Source organism: Lissotriton helveticus, chromosome 7 (assembly GCF_964261635.1).
Source record: "Lissotriton helveticus chromosome 7, aLisHel1.1, whole genome shotgun sequence".
NCBI classification, from domain to species: domain Eukaryota; kingdom Metazoa; phylum Chordata; class Amphibia; order Caudata; family Salamandridae; genus Lissotriton; species Lissotriton helveticus.
In genome coordinates this window covers 1,789,535,044-1,789,558,120 of record NC_136068.1, presented here as the reverse complement: position 1 = coordinate 1,789,558,120, position 23,077 = coordinate 1,789,535,044, and the positions used below count along the sequence as shown (strand labels likewise).

The 23,077-nt window shown below is 43.3% G+C and overlaps 1 protein-coding gene across 1 annotated transcript in view; it reads right to left on the bottom strand.

Moving 5' to 3' along the window:
- Positions 1 to 23,077, bottom strand: part of LOC144770770 (phospholipase A2 inhibitor and Ly6/PLAUR domain-containing protein-like) — a 235,278-nt gene that overhangs the window by 44,102 nt on the left and 168,099 nt on the right. The window contains exon 3 of the mRNA XM_078655518.1: positions 1,674 to 1,820. Coding sequence (XP_078511644.1) covers positions 1,674 to 1,820 — 147 coding nt within the window. The remainder of the gene's footprint in view (positions 1 to 1,673; positions 1,821 to 23,077) is intronic.

The following is a 23,077-nucleotide window of genomic DNA, read 5'->3' as shown; positions in this document are numbered from 1 at the left end:
AGAAAAATAGTCTTTCACTGCCCTCTTGCGGCACCATCTAAAATCTAGCAATTACCTTTGATTCTCATGAGGATTTCAAACCTGGCTTTGGCACTTTTTCACTTTCATGTTTGTGAAAGAGACCACTCCTTTTCACCCTCTTTTATTACAGTACGAAGCTTAATACTGCCACCTACCTCAAAATCTTATCTGGAGCACCGCTTGCCCCACTTGCTTCACATATATAGCTGTTGAAACGTATCCAGTCTTTCCTGGTGGTTCTAAATGGAAAGTCTATTCTGCATTTGGTTCCATTCAGTGTGCTGAGAAACACCCTGATGAGGCTAGTCACATAGAAGACAGCCCCCTGTGCCCTCCATGAGTGGGCGCTCTTTTGGTTCTAATAAAACATACCTTCATCCTTTGCAGGATCACACTCTGTCAACACGAGCTTCAGGGTCCAGAGAAACAGTGGGCTATTCAGAATCCCTTTGGCACACAGTTATGATGACCCACATTTGCTTTGCAGACATTTTTTAAATATATATATTCTCTCCAGTAACAGTGGTGTGAAGGTAGTTTTCCTGTTGTCAACATCCATGTGTTCCCATCTGAACTCTGCTCTGTGCCATAAGGTCCTACAATTATAAACATTCGCTTACCATCTAACCCTTATGGGCGGGGTCCCTTAGAATATACAACTTCCCTTAAAAAAAGGTTTATATTAACCGATCTACAAAAAATTGATTAAAGTTATGTTTCTTTTCTCAGAATTAAATTTTTTTAGAGGAATAATACTTTATTTTAAGGAGTGTTTGGATTAAGTGACAGAAGTAATGAGCATTGTTAAAGCCAATAGAGCTCGCCTATGAGAGATGTGTTAATGTGTTTTATCCATGTTGTACAGCTGCACTGCTGCTATTCAGCATGGGTAAAAGTAAAGAAAATTAAAAGCGCACTGATGCGGTTAGCATTTCCCGCTTCATGGCGCCTGTTTTTAGGTCAAGCCTGGGCAGAGCATGCGCTGCTCTGCTAGGCATGCTGTATTCGAGCATGGACTTAAAGCTCCGCCCACTCTCCGCCCATTTTTTTCATTGGCTTGTGTCATTTGCCCTTTGTAAATGCTTCTGATTCATTATAGGCTTGTTCATCCCTCCAAAGTATAGCCTTGTCTTTATTTGTAACCTCCCATGAGGACGGACCCTTTTACTTCTGTTGTTACATGGTATGTCTAATTTAGTCTGTAAGCACTATTTTCTTTAATGAGTTTCTACTACTGCAGGCTCGCCATGCTTTCCTGCAACATTCAGCGCTCCATGCACACTTTCACTTTCCATGCAGCCCGGGACAATGGCGGTCGGTTCTTTGAAAAGAAAAAGGTCTCCTCGCATTTACAAGAGCTTGAGCTATTGGCATTGTAAATGACAATGCCTTTTATTTATATGTCAATTATCAAAACTGATAAATAAAAGGCATTGTCATTTAGAATGTAAATAGCTTAAACTCTTGTAAATGCGAGACCTATTGCATTGCAAATGCTTGTTCTTTTCTGCCATGCTGCACAGCAGTCACGTTGTTGTATAACGTGGCTAAACAAAACATGGACAAATCCAAACGCTGTAGCATAGGCAAGACTTATTTGCTTTGCCAGTGCTTGTTGAAGTACAGGCTGTGTTCTCCTTACAAGGACGTACCCGCAGGTATGTCAGGGACGCAGTTGTCCGCCATGCAGCAGGTTGAGTTCAGCTCCTCCCTCATGGTGGGGACCGTCATGCTGTAGGTGAAGTTGCAGTGGCTCGACATTCCACAGCCCAGGGTGTAGACTGAACTTTCAGATCCAGCTGAAGAAAAAGGCAAAACAGAAAGGTTAGAGAAGCCAGTGGAAGGCCAGAACGAGCACAGTGACTCACATGAGGCGGTGTACAATGGAAGCACTGCACATGGCTGTAGAAAATGGACGCTCTGGCAACAAAGCCGCCAGAAGCAGCAGCCAGTCTCCTCTGCTATATGGTTACAGGCAATGGCAACTAAATAAACCCCCTCATTTGTATTACCAAGGCGTTTGATAAAATTAAAGGGCCTCATTTATGAAAAGTGACGCACCGCTGCGTGAAAACCGCGATGCGTCACTTTTCACTTCACCCTCCTTGTGACACCAATGATGCGTCATATTTACAGTACGACGCATCATTGCGCAAGGAGTTACAGATACGTCAGTATTTCTGACGTATCTGTATGGTGCAAAAGTGACGCTTGCTGGAGTGTGTCACAAAAGTGACGCAACTCCAGCAATGTATCCTTTCACATGGGGCAAGCCCCATGTGAACGGGCCTGCGTCAGTCTCACGCCTGCCGTGAGGCAGGCGTAAGATTTTGACGCATTTGAGTCATAGAAGTGGCGCAGTGAAATCTCAGAGATTTCACTGCGTCACTTCCATGACCCTTTCTTGCGCCAATACGCCCCCTTGCATACATTGTACCTGGTGCAGGTATAATGTGGCACTGGGGTTTACAAAGTGACGCATCTACCTAGATGCGTCACTTTGTAAATATGGAGCAACAAGCCGCATTCTTTACGCCACTGGTGCGTCACAAAAAGTGACGCACCTGTGGCGTAAAAGTGACGCACAACCTCATAAATGAGGCCCAAAATATTTTCAAGTCCCATTGTTTGCATTGATTAGATTGATTCAATAGGTTTTTAAGCAGGTGGGAAACAAATAACAAGCCTTTGAATAACCTAATATACGTAAAGATGTATAATCCAGTCATGACTCTGAGGGATCCTTAAAACAGAAGTGTGTTTCTATAATGAAATGACATTTTGTATGTGTGATACTTTTAGAAAAGTTGTATATTGTAATCATTTGAAATTTGTTGTAAATTGAATTCAACTAATCTCTAAAACTAACAACTATTGGCAAAGCCAATCAGTCTGGCCGTTCACAGGGCTACAGTACCTTAAGTAATGACTAGATGTCCTTCTCGAGTTAGACATAACAGCTTGAAGTCTTTAACAAGACTGCAGCTATTCAAAGGTTTACTAGAAACTGCTTAACAAATCTGTTACAAAGCTACAATAACTCAAGATGTACTAAATGCCCCTCTCAAATCAGATGTGACTGCTTCAGATGTTCTTCACAAAGTTGAGAGGGTGTAAATGTAAATGTGTTGGACTTGTAAAGTGCACAGCTGCCCGTAAGCGTCCCGGCGCTGGAGACCGCTGGGGAACCCGTCCTGGCTTTCCCTGTGAGATGGTCCCTTCTGGGTATCTCCAAGGTGAAACCAGGCATCCCCGGCATCTTTGGGGGGCCATTGTAGAGATGAGGCAAGCTTAATGCCCAGAGTTGCCGAGTGTGATCCCTGGTTAGAGTAGGCACCGAGGCGAGAATTATCGAGTCCGCTGACCCTGGTCCACGACCCTGCCGTGTCAGAATTGAACCCTGGTCCCCGGTCGTTCTCTGCTTCCGGGTCTGTTGCCTCTAACCAGTGAGCCACACCACTCCACTGTACCTTCAACATAAATATTTACATACACACATTTGTACTCTAAAGAAATGTGCTTGTTTGCTAAAGTCTGCCAGTGGTGGAATATGCTATTAATCAATATCACATTGTTAAAAATTGGGTTGTAGGTTGACAGGAGTGGGTGCCCTGATCAAGCAGCAACCACATACCTAGTTAGGTTAAGAGACAGACACCCCCTAAAATAACCTGTGCTGACCCTCTAGTAGCTTGGCACAGAGCAGTCAGACTTAACTTTAGGGGCTGTGTGCAAAGTATTTTTGAAACATTTCAAACAGTAAAACAGTGAAAACACCACACAAAATGATTTTAATAAATAAAACAAGACACAATGACAAAAATCTAATTATAAGAACTAGAGATATTAGATTTCAGAGTTTTAAAGTAAAATAGTGCTAATAAGCAACAAGCATTGTCAAATGCCATAGGTCTCACCTTTGCGAGAGCTATTGGCTTTGTCAATATTTGTTAGCCATGTTTTACATCGGCATGGAATGGAGTGTCGTAAAGTAGAGTGGCTTTGGGCAGAGTGAAGTGTTATGGAATGGCGCAAAGAATTGAGTGGTGTCCAGTGGAGGGTCATGAAGGGAGTTGAGTGTCATAGATTAGAAGGACTGAGAATGGAGTATAGTGTTGTGCAGTGGTATAGAGTATTGTGGAGTGATGTGGAGCGGAGTGGAGTACCGGAGAGGGTGTTGCGTAGACTGGAGTATTGTAGAGTAGAGTAGCGTAGAGTGGAGTGGAGTAGATTGTCGTAGAGTGGAGTGGGATAGAGGGAAGTAGTGTAGTAGAGTGTAAAGACAGAGTTGAGAAGTGTCGTAGAGTGATGTGGTGTAGATTGTCATGGGTGGCGTAGAGTGGAGTAGTGTGTTGTAAAATAGAGTGGAGTACAGTGGTATGGAGTGGCAGAGAGGGAGTTGCATACAGTCATAGAGTGGAGTAGCATCATAGAGTGGAGTAGAGGGATGTAGGGTGGAGTGTTGTAGAGTAACATAGAGTGAAGTAGACTTTAATGGCTTCTGCATGGACTGTTGTAGAGTGGAGTACCGTGACGTAGAGTGAATCGGCATGAAGAACAATGGTGCAGAGTAGATTGGAATAGAGTGCTGTAGTGGTGCAGGGTAGAGTAGAGTGGTGCACCAGAGATTGCAGTGGCATAGAGTGCAATGGCATAGAGTGCAATCGCATACAGTGGAGTGGCACAGGTAGGAGTGGATCAGAGTGGAGTAAAATGGGGCTGAGTGCAGTGGCATAAAGTACATAGTTTCAGAGTAGTATGAAGTGGTGGAAGGTAAAGTGAAGTGGTGTAGGATGGAGTACAGAAGTGTAAAGCTGAGACGGAATAGAGTGCAGTGGATGGAGTGGAGTGATGAAGTGTGTAGAGGCATAGATTGTAGTAGCGTAGAGTGCAGTGGGGTAGAGTTGAGTGGTGCAGTTGCATTGAGTGCAGTGGTGCAGAGTAGCGTAGAGTTCAGCAGCTGTGATTGCAGTCTTGCAGAGAAAAGGGTCTTAGAGCGCAGTGCTGTAGAGTACAGTGGTGTAGAGTACATTGGCTTAGAGTGCCGTGGAGTAGAGTAGAATGTTGCAGAGTAGAGTGCTGAAGAGAGCAGTTGTTTACAGTACAGTGGTGGAGAGTAGAATAGAGGGGCGTAGAGTGCCCTGACATAGAGCACAATTTTGAGAGTGGCTAAGCATGCTGTGGCATAGAGTGGAGTGGCGTAGAGTAGAATGTTGCAGAGTAGTTGGTGTAGAGTACATTGGTTTTAAGGAAAGTGGTGTAGAGTACATTGGGCAGAGGGCAGTGGTTTAAAGGGCGGCATAGGGCGTAGTGGCGTAGAGTAGAGTGGTGCAGAGTAGAATGGTGCAGAGAAGCACAGAGTAGAGTACAGTGACATAGAGTACAGTAGTGTATAGTAGATTGTTGCAGAGTAGAGTGAAGTGGTATAGAGTTGACTGGAGCAGGCTAGAGTTAAGTAGCATCGAGTAGTATTGCACAGTGCATTGGCATTGAGTAGAGTGGTGCAGAGAGGAGCTGCCTAGACTGGAGTGGTGTAGAGTGCAGTGGTGCATGGTAAAGTAAACCATAGAGTGGTGCAGAGTAGAGAGGAGCAGAGTGAAGTGGTGTACAGTGCAGTGGTGCACAGTGGATTAGAGTGGTGTAGAGTGCAGTGGCATAGAGTGCTGTTGGGTTGATTGGCGCAATGGTGCAGAGTAGAATAGTGTAGCATAAAATGCAGGTACATAGATCACAATGATGTAGAGTGGTATAGTGTGCAGTGGCATAGAGTTTTGCAAAGTAGTTGGTGTGGAGAGCATTGGTTTTCAGTAAAGTGGTGTAGAGTACATTGGGTGTAATGCAGTGATTTAGAGTAGAGTGGTGTAGAGCACAGTGGCATAGAGTAGAGTGGTGCAGAGTAGATTAGTGTACAGAGGAACAATGTAGAGCACAGTAGATTGTTTCAGAGTAGAGTGAAGTGGTCTAGAGTGGAATGGTTTAGGCTAGAGTAGAGTGGGATAGAGTAGTGTTGCACAGAGCACTGGTGTAGAGTGGCGTGGTGCAGAGTGGAGCGGCCTAGACTGGAGTGGTGTAAAGCGCAGTTGTGTGTGGTAAAGTAGAGTGCATTGGCATGGAGAGAGGTGTAGAGTGAAGTGGTGCAGAGTGCAGTGGTGCACAGTTGATTAGAGTGGCATAGAGTGCAGTGGTGTTGAGTGCCATAGAGTTGAGTGGTGCTGTGGCATAAAGGGCAGTGGAACAGAGTAGAGTGTCATATAATTTAGTGGCGGAGAGTGCAGCATTGCAGAGTAGAGTGTTATAGAGTGTAGCGGCACAGAGTGCAATGGCACGGAGAAGTCAAATGTAAGTCATACAGACCAAATATATTGCTCACCTCTGTGCTGCAGTGAAGTACTAACTACTATAAGCAGGGCCACTGGAAATATGCAATTGTGCGGGTGCTGCGTTTTTAGTAGATTTATGGATTTGCCGCATTTGCCTCCTAATCCATCATCTGCTACATAATCTGCAGACTTTAACAAAATAAAAATGTCTTCCTAGGTCTAACGGTTCAAAGGTTACTAAAAACACAGTGACAATTGTTGCTGCGCAGTGAAAGGTCCTTTGCAACAGTTGACTGATCATGTTTCTGATGCTTTTTGCTATATTCAGGCATTAAACTAGTACCAATGAGGTGCACCCTATGTCCAGACGGTGAATAAGTGTAAAAATGGCGAAATAATTAAATACTTTCATAATATGTGCCGCATAATTTGCCTATTCTTGTAGCATAACGTAGTCAACCCTGACTCAATTGCATCATAATTTTAGTGGTTCTGGATATAAGTAGTATTGGGGGTAGATTAAGGGGCACACTATGATGGCAGTTGGACATCGCCATGTTTTGATCAGACCACCGTGTAGGTCGTCAGAATATGCATTTTTCTACTGCGGCTTGTGCTGAAGCCCGAAAAAGGTCAGCAGCACAAGCCGCAATAGAAAAAGGCATTTTCAAAACATCCATGCAACGTATGCCAGGCACCAAGTAGTGCCAAGCACACAGTGCATGGATGTGTGTGGGAGCAGCACATGTGCCCCCCTGACCACTTACCAGTGGCCCACCGGGGACAGGGCCCCTGTGTGGGGCCCCCAAAGTCTGTTTCCATCTGCCAATTCATTACAGTGGGACCGCCATGAAAAGACATGTGGAAATGGACACCATGATCCTGACGGTGGTGCTTGAGCAGGCACCGCCTCCATTCTGAATCATGATTTCGACCACTGCCCCAATGGGGTCAGAAGATCCTCTCGGAGGTGGCGGTCCATCCCTCAAGATTTTAGGGTCCGACTGCCTGCATTGTAATGCAGAGATTGGCCCACAGGGCTGCATGTCAGTGGGACCGCCAGCGACGGCCTGTCGGTGGCGGTCCCACCTGCATTGTAATGTGCCCCTAAGTATAAAGGTAGGGACGAGAAGACAGGGTGCTCAAATGAAATGGAGGAGAGGAACTGTGGAAATCAGTTGACAGAGGAAAAGGTGGTGGCATGCAAAGAGTCCTGAGAGAGAGAGGGGTGATTATTTTGAGAGTACTATTGACAGAGTACTCGCAGGAGGGGCAATGAAAAGGCAGACAACTGGCAGAAACAGCTGCCAGATATTTGACTTCTTGTCACCGATGTGGCCATGAAATACAATTACACGCAGCCTACTCTACTGATTTTCCATTTCCGTTAATGTCTGCTATGCCTAAGCTGCGCTGCTGAATTCACTGGTGCTAAAAAGGAATTTGGGCCTTAAGTGTGCGTTATGTACTACAGAATGGCTCTTGAATTATGCCCACGATATTGTGCACACTTTCAAAGAGCAGCACGGAGGACTCCTGAAAAATCAGACTGGTATGCAGTTTACCAGCCTCCTGATGAGTCAACTGCTTCAGGATATTACTCCAGTGACAGCATCATTTGTTTTCCATCACTACCTAAACCTTTTTTCTCATCTTTAAACTTTTCCATTGTAGGGGGCGCGCAACGCGGCGGACAAGATGGCCGCTGCCCCCTGAGCTCCGCGATTTTGGCGGCGCTTTCCTGAAGAAGGTTCCGTCTCCAGATAGCGAATTCTGGTACAAACGGCTGATTTCGGCGGCAGAAATGCCCCTCTTCTCCTTGGTATGCTTTTTACCTCAATTATGCATTTTTTTCTTTTTGATAAATGCGAAAACGCTGAGTACTTCATAATGGCTGCCATTTTGTTTTTTCCTTTTACTCGTTTTTTTTTCAAAATCGACCTCCTATGCCTGAATTTGGTCCTCTAGCCTTATTTTTTCCTTTTTTCACTTCACTGATGGACCCTTAAGGCTTTTTCTGTGATTGCAACTTGGAGGCTCCCTGAATTTGTCTCTTTACCTCAGTTTTCTCCTTTACTTGTGCGTCATTGGTTTTTGAGGACTATTTCTCCACTCATCATTATGCGCTACTGATTTGCTGCTGTTTCCTGCGTCCTGATGCCCTAAATCCTTTGTTATGGAACTCTTTGCTTCATTGTTGTGACTTTTTGGGGCATTTCTTTGATTACTTATTCTGTGAGTTGATTCATCTCTCATTCTACATTGGTCCTCTCAGCACTTGCCATAATGGAGCACGCGCAACACTCAAAGGCATCTGTTCCAGCCTCTGCTATGCGCAAAGACTCTGCCTCCTCTGGTAAGCGCCTCAAAAAAGACCCCCCCCTCTAAGTTTCCACTTCCTGTCACTCTTGAAGATATCATGAAGGAATTATGCCCTATTCGCCCCTTTATGGCGAACACCACTACCACTCTCCAGAGATTGGACGATAAATGGTCCAATTTGGCCAAGAAGGTATCAGATGTTGAACAACAGATTAATGATGTTCAAGATGTTGCCGCCAAGGTTGTTAGCCTCACTAAGGAAGTGGAAATGCTCAAGAAAACTTCTGAGGATTTGGAGAATCGTAATAGGCGCAATAATCTGCACATTTATGGTGTTCCAGAGAATTCGGAGGGGTCTGACATTATACAATTTTAAAGTAACCAGTTTTACCTATCACTGGACTGCCTAAACACCTTGATGTGAACATTCAGAGGGCGCACCGTCTTGGTCCTAAAAATTCTTCCACTTCTTCGAAACCCAGGTGGATCATCGTGTATTTTCTTCTTTACTCTGACCTCATGAATTTCCTTCACTCTGCCAAGCAACATAAGCAGTTACTTTGGTCCGGTCACAAACTCTTTTTCACTCAAGATGTTTCCAAATTGACTGCTGCTTGTCGCAAAGAGATTCTGGATTTAAGACCCACGCTTCGTTCCGTGAATGCAAGATATGGCCTCATTCATCTGTGTTTCTTCAAGGTTACTTATAAAGAATGAACTTTTAGCTTCAATGACCCAGCTGACCTTTGGAAATTCATCAATACCCACAAGGAAGATTCCATGGAACACAGCAGTTCTTAATGTTTCAATGTCTTTTCTTGCTGTTTTATCATTTTTGGTTGTAGTGTTCCTCAGTATAATATGTTTTTGTTCTTCTATCTTGTTTTCTAGGTCTCTTCTCCAAGTGTTTTGTTTTTTTGCTCCCCCCACTGTACTGTGCTGTTATACGTTTTATTTTTCCAGTTCGCTGCTTTCCCTTCACAAATGTTTGGTAAGTCTCCTTCATTTTTTATCGCCGTGTTTTTATTCTCCATTTCCGGTTGTATCTCCTCTTTATTTTCTTTATTTCATGTTTTTGAGACCTTACTTCTGACGTCTTATTTTATTGTGCGGTCGTCTTTTCCTGTTGCTCCCGCTCTCACTTTATTGCTCTTCACGTTATTTGTCCTGTATGGCTGAAGCCTTTTTTGGTTTTTTGCCATCCTTCTCTCTTCTCTCTTTCTCAGGGGAGCTGTGATCTCCCACTCCTTTTTTCCTCTACTGTCCCTTTCCCCTTTTCTTTTTCTTTCTTCATGGCATTCTTCACGTTCTTCTGCTTCCCTTTTTTCTCTTCTATTTTCCATTTTTTTTCTATTTCTTTACACTACGGTACAGATTTTTTTTTTTCTCCGTTCCAGAGTATCTCTTTACTACTCTTGCCTATTTTCTCTTTCCTCAATTTTTTGCTTATCTTTCTTTTTTTTATTTATAAATGAACGTTCTTCGTGTCATTTCTTGGAACGTTAAAGGTCTTCGTAACTCGATTAAAAAGCAACGGGTTTTTATCTCATTTAGCCAGACTGAAATGCCAAGTTGCTTTGTTACAAGAAACCCACCTCTCACAAAAAGATCTCTCTTCTCTGCGTAAACAGTGGGTGGGTGATGTTTTCTGTTCACCGTCAGTTAATAATAAGAATGGTGTTCTTATTTTGTTTCATAAATCGTTGTCTATTCAGTTAAAAAATGAGATTTCTGACTCTGATGGTAGATGGTTGTACTTAGATGTCAAAGTTAATGATACTGATTTATCCTTTTGTAATGTTTATGGTCCAAATGGTATTGACCCTACTTTTTGGACTGATTTCTCCATGCTCCTCTCCTCTCATACTAGTGTTGATTTAATTGTTGGAGGTGATTGTAATCAGTTAATGGACCCTTTTCTGGATCGTAAATCTCAGACCAGGTATATTCCTAATAAAATGCAAAAGTCCTTTTTCCGTGCAATCTCCTCTAGAGGTTTAATTGACTCCTGGAGACTCTCTCACCCTGATACTTTGGAATTTTTCTTTTTTTCCCCTGTCCATGCTTCACACTCCCGGATTGATTATATCTTTCTCACCCAACACACGTTTCAATTCATGACAAATGTTGAAATTGGCTCTATTCTAATTTCAGATCATGCCCCAGTCATCCTAGACATTGATTTACCCTCACCTACGCCCAGTTCTCGCCGTTGGCGTTTCAATAATTCTCTTCTTTTGGACCCTCAGTTTGTCGATCAATTCACTCTTTTTATGGATGATTTATTTCATACTAATCTTAGTTCCACTTCTCAATTCCATTCTGTTTGGGATGCATTTAAAGCTTCGGCCAGAGGCTTTATTATTGATTTTGTTTCGCGTAAAAAGAAATTGGCCCTTTCCAAATCCTCTCTTATTCTCAAACAAATTAAAGATTTAGAACACCTTTTTTATACGTCCAGCTCTCCCGAAGCTCTCTCTTCTCTCATCAAAGCTAAACTTCAATTTATTAAATTTTCTTGTGACTCTGCCTGCAACCATCTTTTAAAATTTAATTCCAAGATGAATGGCGGGCGTAATAAAGCGGGTAGGTCTCTTGCAAATTATCTTAAAATTTAGAAACAAAAATCCAAAATAGCTGTTATATCCAATGCTACTGGGATTCGTCACTGCACGGACGACAAGATCCTTGATTGTTTTGTTCAGTATTACTCCTCCTTATACACACCCGGATCTACCCCGACTCCTTCTCAAATAGATTCAGTTTTTCTCAATATACCCAAATCCTCTTCCGCCAATCTCGATTTCTCTTCTCTGGATGCCCCCATTTCCGAGAAAGAGATATTAAAAGCAGTTACTCTCTTACCCAAAGACAAATCTCCAGGTCCAGACGGTTTTACTGTTCGTTTTTATTTTCAATTCAAAAATTGCCTGAAACCTCACCTATCTTCCTTGATATCTTCTTTTCTTTCCGCAGGCGAATCTAAAGGCTCTTTTACCCAAGCCATGTTATGATTACTTCCCAAAAAAGATAAAGATCCTTCCCTTTGTAAGAATTATCTGCCCATTTCCTTAATCAATGAGGATTGTAAAATTTATGCCAAAATCTTAGCTTTATCTACTTTTGTTCCAGACCTCATTAATATTTATCAATCAAGCTATGTTAAGGGCAGATCTATCACAGATAACTCTAGAGCTCTCCTTAATATTATTCACCTAGCTTCCAAAATGACAACCCCTCTTGCTGTTATCACCCTTGATGCTGAGAAAGCTTTCGACAGGGTTAATTGGGATTTCATGTTCGGGGCCCTCCGCTGGCATGGTTTTAGTCCTCATATCATTAAACCTATACAATTATTATATTCGTCCCCTTCTACTTCCATCTGGGTTAATGGTAACCCTGGGCGAAGCACTACGCTACGCTCGCGGAGTTTGACAAGTTTTCACAACTTCGCACTACGCGAGCTGTACGTAGCACAGTGCGAACATGCGTAGTGCAGCGTAGCGTAGTGCAGCGGTCATTTTTTGCTTGTTCGCGGTCCTGAACGTCATGTTGGCGACCGCGAGCAAGCAAAATGACATCCCGGTGAGATTCTCAACGCGAGGAGGTCAGGTTTCTCATTGTGAGTGGTTGCGCATGCTCGCGACCGCTCTCAATGAGAAACTACCTGTTCACGTTGAGAAAGCTGCCGCTCGAGTAATAATCTACTCGAGCAGCAGAAAACTACAGCTCGCACTGTGCAAGATGCCGTTTTCAAAGCTTGCACAGTGCCGGATGCTTGTCCGCACTGTGCAATCATTGAAAACGCATCTTGCATTGTGCGAACATGCTACTACGCAGCTCGCACAGTGCTACGTGAAGTTCGCGTAGTGCGAAGTGCACTTCGCGTAGCTTCGCGTAGCGCTACTTCGCGAACTACGCCCACCCTTAGTTAATGGTTCTCAGTCATCTTATTTTCCTTTACATAGAGGCACTAGACAAGGTTGCCCCTTGTCTCCCCTTCTTTTTATTTCAGCATTAGAACCCTTTCTTGAAAGAATTAGTCTTTCCACCTCCTATTCTGGTTTTGTTTATAACTCATTAGACATCAAATTCACAGCTTATGCTGATGACATTTTACTTTACATCTCAAACACCGCTACCTTCTTACCGGCACTTTTTTCTTTACTTACCGAATATTCTTCAGTCTCTGGTTATAAATTAAATATTGATAAGTCTGAAGTTTTACCTCTTAATACGTTCTGTCTCGCTCATATGTTTCATGGTTCCGGTTTTGCATGGAATCCTAATAGTATTAAATGTTTAGGTGTCTTATATTCCTCATCTATTAAAGACACTGTTAAAACTAATCATAAAGATATTCTTTCCAAGCTTTCTACCCTAATAGAGCGATGGTCCCCTTTATTCTTATCTTGGTGGGGTCGATTGGCAACTGTTAAAAGGATGGTTCTCCCTATTATTAATTTTTATCTTTCAATGTTGCCTATTTCTCTTCCTGCCTATTTTTTCACTCAGATTAATCGTATTCTTACTCGATTCCTCTGGAATAACCGTAAACCCAGGATATCCATATCCCGCCTTCAACAAACAAAGCATTTAGGTGGCGTAAATTTTCCCAATCTTGTTCGTTTTCATTCTTCCTTTACTTTAAAGCAAATCTGGCCATTTCTTGCAGATTCGCCCCCTCCCTTCCCACTGCATGGAGTGCTTTAGAGCAAGCTCAACTATCTCCTTTCCCTTTTCTTGCTGCTATCCATTTATCTCAACCCCCTAAACGATTTCTTTCTCCCACTTTAAAGCTCTCTAGGGCACTTTCCCTTTCATTGTTTCGCTCCTCTTTTTCTCAAGCACACCTACACTCTCTTACCCCGTTATGGTACAATCAATCTCTAAAGATTAATAACAAGGCCCTCTTCTGAAAGGAATGGATTGACAAAGGCATTATGTATTTAGATGATCTCTTTGTTGATGGTTCCTTACTGGATTTCCCCACTATTTGCTCCTCATTTCGAATATCTAATACACATTCTCCCTAGTTTCCTGACTTCAAAATAGCCCTATCTACACTCTCCTCGTTCCACTCTACCCTATCAGATGTTGTCCCAATTGACTCCACTCCCTTAGTTTTTACCTCTCCACACAAAGCGGCTACCCTTTATAAGAACCTCTCCCGCTCTATTCCTGACCGCCCCAAATCCAACCCTGAACTTGCATGGGAAAAGGATCTAGCACAGGATTTCTCCCTTCCTATTTGGGAATCCATCTGGTCTAAAATTCACACTGTTTCTCGTTCAGCTAGCACCACTCTGACTCTCTATTTCATTTATAATAGACTTTTTCTTACCCCAAATGATCTTTTTAAGTTCAAGGTCCTAGACTCCAGCCACTGTTGGTCATGCTCTCATCCCGATGGCACTTTGTTTCATATGTTTTTTCAATGTCCCTTGGTTGCATCCCTATGGCAGCATATCTGGTGCAAGCTGAATGAGATTTTAAATTCCAATCATACCTTTGATATTGTTCACATTTTTCTAGGTGGTTCCTCTCCTATTTGGAATGTTTCACGCAATGTTCGTAATTTTATAGATTTATTTATAGCCATTTCTTTGCAGATTATTACATCAAACTGGAAAGATACCTCAAAGATCTCTTCTACTGCCTGGTGGAATTTATTATGTCATCATCACAGACTTGATCGTGCACATGCTATGACTACCTCCCTTTTAATTAAAAGAGATTTTTTTTTTTTTTTTTTAAATATTTTTATTAACAGATTTTACCCACTTTTTACATACAGGGCACGACAATGGATTATATAATACACATAGCAAGGCATATTACCAAAAATAATACAGTTTTTTCAAATCCAATCAAAGCAGCAAAAAAAAAAAAAGAAAAGAAAAAAAAAAAAGGGAAGCATTTTTTTTTTGTTTCCCACACCCGTTACATGGATATCAAGCAATATTAGTGCATTCTAGCCAGTCCAATCCATATTAAGCAGATAAATTAATCTAGTCTTTCAATCCATACTCTCTTCTTTCCAGCCAGTAATAGGGCCCCAAATTTGTCTACCAGTTTTCCTTCCCTTTTTCCCCTTCCTTGCATTAATCTCAACCTCCAAATTATATGTTGTCAGCAATTTAGCCAGCCATTGATGAAATGTTGGTGGCTTGGAGTCTAGCCATACTGATGCAGTACAAAGTCTCAGAACCGACATGGCTAGAAATAGGAAGTATTCCCCTCTGCCCTCCGCCCTGATGTTGCTCTGCTGTTGTCCCTCCTCCTCTTTTACCCCCAGAAGGATAATTGAGGGAGTTAGAGGAATATCTATTCCTAATACTCGGTTTATGAAACCCTTGATATCTTTTATAAGTAACTGCAGATGAGGGCATGTTGCAAATATATGTGTTAAGTCTGCTTCTAAACCTCCACATCTAAAACATGTAGTTCCAGTTACACCACCCCATTGGGCTATCTTAGCAGGCGTGTGGTAGAGGTGATACAGTGTTTTATAGTGTTGTGCCTGAAGAGGTGCTGAGCATAACAGTGTATACCCCATTTCTAAAGATATATAAAAGCTATCCTCACTAATTTCCAAATTACTTTTCCACTTAGTTGCCCATTTTTCTGTATCGTCCTCTTTTGAGATCAATAACTCAGCATAAAATCTCTTAATAGTACACTCCTCCCCTGCTTGTATTATTTCCATGATTGCATTTTTACTGAATCCTGATGGGCCACCTTTCTTACTATAAAGAAAGCTCCTAATTTGTAAATACTTAAAGAATTGACTTTTGTCTAATGCAAACTTGGTTTGTAGTTCAGAAAACTGGTAAACACCTTGCTGCCCCAGAATATCTCCGACCTTTCTAAGTCCTTTTCTTTCCCATTCTGCCAATATGGGCCCGGAAACAACTTCCTCAGGCAAATTTGGATTTCCTTTCAATCTAGTGTATGCGTTATATCGCCCCAGCTCGAATCTTTTAGTGAAGGCTTTCCACACAGTATGTGCTGCAATAAGCGTCTTGAACCGTGTCCTTTTGTAATAGCTGGGTTCAATGTATTTTAAAAAGAGATTTTCTGCTTCTGGCCCCAGTAGTAAGCCATAAATTGCCAGTGATCCCAACTCATTACCCCCTTCCCATTCCCCCCCTCCCACCAATCCAACCATATTTTGTAGAGCTGCTGCCCAATAATAGAACCTTAGATCTGGCAGTGCCCACCCTCCCCTCTCTCTTGGCAATGTCATGAACCTAAGTGATCTCCTGGTTTTTCCCTTTGCCCATATAAATCTGTTAATCATATTTTCTATCTTCTTGAATAGGTTAGTCTCAAATAATAAAGGAATTGCTCTAAAAAAATAAAGAAACTTAGGTAAAACCAGCATTTTTACTACGTTAGTTCGTCCCACAATTGATTAGTGCAGGTTGTCTAATCTATCCAGATCCTTTCTTACTCTGTTTATTAAAGGAGCTATATTTGTTTCCACTAGATTATCCAAATCAGCCGATATAATCACTCCCAGATATGTTCCAGCTTTAGTAACTCGGCTATCTGTGCAGGTAGTATAGGAGTTTTTAATTATCTGGGTCTTAGCGGTATTAAGCTTATAACCTGAGATTTCCCCGAACTTCAGAGCTTCAATTTCCACTTGAGCAATAGCCTCCGTTGTAGTTGGTGTGATTACAGCAACATCATCGGCATATGCCAATATCTTACAATAACCAGTTCGTGTAGGTAATGATTTTATTAGATCATTCATCTCTATTCTCCGGATTAGTGGATCCATGTACATTGCAAATAGCAATGGGGAGCAGGGACACCCCTGCCTCGTGCCTCTCCTTATCCCAAATTGTGTTGTAATCCCCGCATTCACGCGCACCGAGGCCACAGGGTTTACATATAGCACCTGAACTGCTTTAATAAACCCCTGTTTAACTCCTGATCTTTCCAAGGTATACCACAAGTAGTCCCAGGAGACCCGATCGAATGCCTTTTCTGCATCTAATAACATAATCGCCATCGGGTCCCCTGAGACTGCTGCAGCATCAAATAGTGTTATCACTTTACGCGTATGGTGGGTGGTGCCCCTTCCGGGTATAAAACCATGCTGGTTTTTGCTCACCACCCTATCTATTATCTTAGCGTATCTTGTCGCTAATGCCTTGGAAAAGATTTTAGTGTCCGTATTCATCAACGTGATAGGCCTATATGACCCAGGTTCTTCTGCGGGTTTCCCTTTTTTTTAAATTATCACTATTTCGGTGCCTCCCCATGTCCCAGGTATTGAATTACCTGATTGCGCCTGTTGCATTGTCCTAGTTATGTCAATTTTTAGAATATCCCAGAATATTTTATAGAATTCTATTGGAATCAGGTCTGGGCCTACGGCTTTTCCAGAGGGGAGATCCAATATAGCATTTTTTATATCTTCCCCCTGAAAAATCTCTTCTAGGCTGTCTGCCTCCTCTCCCGTAAATCTAGTCGCCGGGATTTCGTGTAGATAGTCTCTGATTTTCCTGACATCTCCCCTTATCGGCTCCTCATATAGCTTCTCATAAAAAGCTCTGAAAACTTCCCTTATTTCCTCAGACTCTGTGTGTATCCTACCCGAGGTATCCTTAATCTCCCTTACAGTACCTAATGCTTCTTGCTGTCTTGTTCGAATTGCTAAAGTTCTTCCCACTGTTTCACTAAATTCATGACATTTTTCTCTTTTTGTGATATAAAGTTTTGCCGCCCTTCTGGCAATGTCCCCCTCAGCATCTCCTTTCACTTTTAGTAGTTCCAAGTTCGCATTATCTGAAGGGGTCCCGGTCATGATACACTCCTCTAGTTTCTCTTCAGCTTTAAGTACTGCCTCAACCAATTCCATGTTTCTCCTCTGTTCCTGTTTTCTCTTATAAGAGCTAAAGCTCAAAGTCTCCCCCCTTACCCCCGCCTTAAAAGCGTCCCATACCACCCCCACAGTAGAACTATCTCTATTATTCTCAAAAAATTCTTTAATCCATATTTTCATATGTTCCACATATTTTTCTTCCAGCAATAATCCTCTCTCAAAAGTCCACTGTCTTTGCTGTCTGGTATTTATTGATTTTTTTAATGTGAGAATTAGGGGATTATGATCACTTAGGATCCGGGGGAGTCTATCTATCCTTGAATCTGATAGTAATTCATTTGAGACAAAAAAGTAGTCCAATCTCACACAGATTTTATGTGGGGCGGAATAATATGTAAAGCCCTTACTCCCTGGTCTTCTTTTCCCCCAAACGTCAGATAAAGCATTATTCTCAACTAATCCCTGTAGGGCATGACATGTTCGTCTTTTTCTACCAGAATATTTACCAAATGACCCTAAGCCTAGCCCGTCAGCACCATTAATATTCAAATCTCCTGCCATTATAATTCTGGGAGCCCAAGTAGCTAGTTCCACATCTAAAAATTGGAAAATCTCCGGGTCATCCTCGGTTGACCCGTATACACTTATCAAAGTTGTCCACTCCCCATCTATCATACACTCGACCATTGCCCATCTCCCCCATTGATCATGTGCCTTTTTTCGCAAAAGTACAGTTTTATCTCTGGATAGTATAGCTACCCCTCTTTTTTTAACATTTTGCTGTGAAGTTACTAATAGCTGACAGCCCAGCTGTTTCAAATAAAATTCTTGTGAAGTCATAACATGTGTTTCCTGTATAAAAATAAAATCCACATTCATTTGCCTTAATAACAAAGATACCTTTAGCCTTTTTTGGGCATCGTTCAACCCGCACACATTCCATGTCACATATCTAGCCCCCATGAGTAATTCATTATGTTACTGTTATGTGTGCTCATATACTTATACTTATACAGTTTATTTCTTTTCCCATTATGTCTACTTTTCTCACCCTTTTCAAGTGTATTTCTCCTTCTTTTCAGCCTCATAGCTCTCATCTTATCTCTTTTTCCTCCCACCTCTACCCTTGCTTCTGTGTATGATTCTGTGTTTTGCTGACGTGCCGTGTCCTGTCTCCTCACTCCCCCCCCCAAGCCCCTTCCCTCCCTCCCACCCTTCCCCTCCCTACTGGCAAACAGGCCAATATTGACCTCTGTCTGACAGCCGAACCCCCCCCAGGAGGCTTCACCACTCCCACTCTCCCGAAGTGTCAATGTCTTTTTATTACACCTGCATCGTCTGGGACTATTTATCCACGCTGCCCCCACCCTCGTTTACTTTGTCTTTTTTCATTTCATTTTTTCTTTTTTTGTGTCACATACTCGGTTTGCCTTATGGCTGCAGCCCTCTCGCTTTGTGCTTTCCCATCTCTTTGTGCTTTCCCTTCTTTTAGATAAGTCAGGTATTCTTGTGCTACTACTTCCGAAAAAAAGACTCTGAACTGGCCATTAAAACCAACTTTAAGTCGACAGGGAAACATTAAGTATACTTCACATCCCACATTCTGGAAGGGTGTTATCAACTGCCTCATGCGCCACCTTCTCTCCACAGTAGTGTGACAAAAATCTGGGCGAGTGAAGAATGTTATATCCTTATAAGAGCGCTTAGTCGTTGGCTTTGCCTTTCTAGTTACTTCCTCTCTCAGCAAAAAATTCCCCATGTATACTAGGATAACCCTTGATTTCGAATTTGTGGTTTTTTTCTGCGTTAAAGGAAACCTGTGTGCGCGCTGCACCTCCTTGTCCCAGTCCCAGTTATCAAGCTCTGGAAAAGCCCCCTTCAACAATTCTACAGCAAAGGCGCGTATGTCCGACCCTTCCTTCCCTTCCTCAATCCCAAGCAGTCTTACATTATTGCGCCTTTGCCTATTTTCAAAGTCTTCGAGTTTCCACAAGACATCTGATGATATTTTTTCTTGTTCTTCTCTGTATTCCTGCAATTTCGCCATTTCGTCCTCCACTTTGCCTGTTCTCTCCTCCACTTCCGCCAAACGCCCAGCCATTTCTGCATACATTTTATCAACCTTACGGAGAGACCCTTGTATTTTTTTATTTGCATGCTTAGCTTTTTGACTCTCCTGGCGGGCCTCCCCCTGAATCTGTTTTAAGGTTGTGAGCAGAAGATCAAAGTTTGATGCGTAGCTTTTTTCCTGTGTCTGTGTCTGTGTCTGGGTCTGTGTTTGCGAGTTGTTTGGTTGCTCTAAGCCACCGGCTGCACCCTCCTGGTACACCTGTGAAGTGCTTACATGGTCCCAATCCAGTTTTTTTGCCACACCTGATTGAATTCCGCTCCCCCTTTTCTTTGCTCTTCTGCGAGACCTTCCCCTGCTTGGTTTAGGCTCCAAATTTCGTTTTAATATAGTGTTATGTTCTGGCTCTGACTCAGTCTCTAACTCTGAAGTGTCTGCCTGCGATGCTTCTGAGTCACTTTCCGTGGATATTGGTGTATCATCCAGGCTGGTGGAAGAGTTATGACTTAAATCTGACCCCTCAGTCTCGTCCTCCTCCTTATCATCGTCATTCCCAGTAAAAAAGCAGTCATCACTAGGTGAGCCAGTTACTATTGGGAGGCAGTTGACATTGTCGTCAGCATACTCTATATCTACCCCCTCAATACTTACTTGAGAACCATCTGGGATGCCCTCCGGGATATTATTGATGACACTTTTAACCCTATTACTTTTACGCGCTAGGGTATCTACAGAGTTGTCTCTTGAGCAAACTGCAGCAAGCGTGCATACCATCTCCTTATTACTAATTAATTGTTGTGCCACTTCAGTCATAAAAGTACTTTTAGTCGCTTGGGTATCCCCCTCTTGCTCCTTACCCAGTTCAAGTGCAGTCTGTACCGTAAATGCTGTAGGCAATGTTGTAGACAATGACGCATCCTCTTTAGGTGTCTTATCATGGGGCTCCGTTTCACCCATTTCAACTCTAGCGCATCCCTGTGATTCTGTGTTTGTATCCATCTGTATATTCGTGTTTTCCAACCCTGACACCCCTTCTGAAGAACTGAGTCCAGTATGATCTCCCTTATGCTCTACTGCAGCAACGTAATCCACAGACAACTCCTTGTCTTCAGTCGACCCTCTCTGTGGGCCGCGAGTGTCTCCTGCCATATTATCCCGTTCTATTACTTGACTCAGTGTGGCTGTCTCTCCGGATTGCTCCACACTCCTTGCATCATTGACGTCATCCTCCTCCGACCCCATCGCAGCCTCTGAGCGGTCAGCTTCAGCTACATCCCTCGATCCGGTTAGCTGCTCTGTAACCTCCTCCGGCCCGTTGCAGCCACTGAGCCCGCCAACATTAGCGCTGTCGGATATGCCCTAAGCTCTCAAAAAGAGATTTGTTATGGTTACCCTTAACTGATTTTCTTTCCAGACGCCTACCCTGATATGCCTCATCTTTTTCCTTTATTTTTCTTCCTTTCTCTCTATATTCCTACTTTCTGTCCCCCCTTCTTCTAGACTTTCTTTCACTCTTTTATCTCCCTTTTCTTTTTCCCTCACTTCTTTCCTTTCCCATCTCCCAAAAATTTAAAAAAGCATTTTCCCTCAGTATATTGTTTATATTTCCCCTTATGGGGTTTTGTTTTTTTCATAATCCACATTCTTATTGTATTATCCCATTTTCCCTTTTCTTTTTCTTTTATTGATTGTGTTCCTGTAATGATGTTTTACTTGGCTTATCTGATTCAATAAAGCTTTCTAAACTCAAAATCTTTTCCATTGTTTGTGGTTCAATGAACATTTAATTTTGCAACAGTTTATAAAAAGTCATACAAAAAGTTCCACTAAGCGCTCTCACACAAAATAAAAAATACTACTCACAAGTCGCTCCCTTGTCGCATGCTCTCCTGAAATTATTTATTACCTCCTTGTTAGTCTTCCTCACCGCATGACTAACAAAATGAGCTTCAGCTCCACACCAGAACCCTCCAAAGCAAAAAAGTCAGCCTTCTATTCCTACCATCCCTTCCCAATATGGCCGACCCATTACACCCTTGACCTCTATAAGAAGCGTTACGGCCCAACCCTTCATCCTGTTTTGTTTGTTCTGCGCACGTTTGCTCTCCAGATGTGTGTTCAGGTAAGTGTCTCCTGCTTCAGCAGGTGCATGGGTCCATTGTCAGTGGTCCTGCTCTAGCGGACCTGTAGGACCTAGGACTCTACCCCTTCCTTCCCCTGGCCTACAGGCCCAGTTAGGCTCTGCCTTAGCGGGCCAAGGCTTTACAGGGGGGACGGACGGGGTGGTTGGGGCCATGCCTTGCGGCTCTTCTAGCCCCCGTCCATGTTGATATTGTTTTAGTACTTTGTCTGTGCCCTGCTCTTCACGTCTCCTGTGGGCCCTGTGTGAGAGAGGCTGTTGGCAGGGTTGAGCTAGGGGTCCCGGCGGGACGTTCTGCCTGCCTTGGCCATACCCCCATTGCTGTATTTGCACTGGTCGGCCTGCCCTTACGGCTAGGGCGGTCGATCTGGTTGCTGGGGAACTGTGTTCATGTTTTGCCAGGGACGCTCACCATCCCATGATTCTGGTCATTCGTGTCTAGATAGAAGTTTGATGTCTGAAGCGCACTGGTGTTCATGTGAGCGCAGCCTTCGGGTTGAGTTCAATGCGGCGCGCCTTTGCTTTTGCGGAGCCTGCACCTGGGCGCTCGGGTGAACAGAGCCCTGCGTCGGTGCATTCTGGGCCCGCAGTGACCTCTATGCGGCCTATGTTCTCAGTCCCGAGGGTCTGGCGGGCGGCGGCGGGGCTGCTCCCTACCTTTTTCCGTGCACATGCTTACCGGCTTGGGCCTTGGCGGGTGCATTCTCCGACGCGGCTTCTTCTTCCCATGGCATTCATGTCACTCTCCTGTGGGAATTCCTCACGCTGGGCTGTCTGGGTTTCTAGGGGGTGGGTGCCGGTTGTCATCGCCTTTTCTGTCTCTGCCTCCGAGGGGCGTGGCCACAGCAGGCCTGGAGGAATGACTGTTCCACCATGGCTAAAAGATTGAGGATTTGGACGGCTACACAGCTCTAATAGTTCTCTGAACTGACTAGGGAGTCGGGCTGGTGACTGTTTGAGTTTTAAATGGCAGCCAGTCCCGCTGTCGGTGTACGTCTGTCTCCCTCTCGCTCCTGCAGTTCTTAAGGTCTGTCCTAATGTGATCTGTGAGCGTTTTTATTTACACTTATGTCTTTGACCTGAGTGCCCAGCATGGTTTCTATGTCTTTAATTACCGTCTTCAGACTTAATGGCTAAAGGGATGGCTTTGAAACTGGGATTCCAGGTTCACGTCTCTGTGTCTGCTCAAGCATCCTCTTATTCTGGACAGATGACGTTATATATGTGGCATTGTGTACTTATGTAACACTGTGCTGGTCTGGTTAATTCGGGGTTGCCTTTACGTTGGTTTGTTGTAGTTGAGGTACTACCGATCAGTTCTGGCACGTGGGTTCAGTTCCCATTGGGTATTTGTTCCTGTTTTGCAT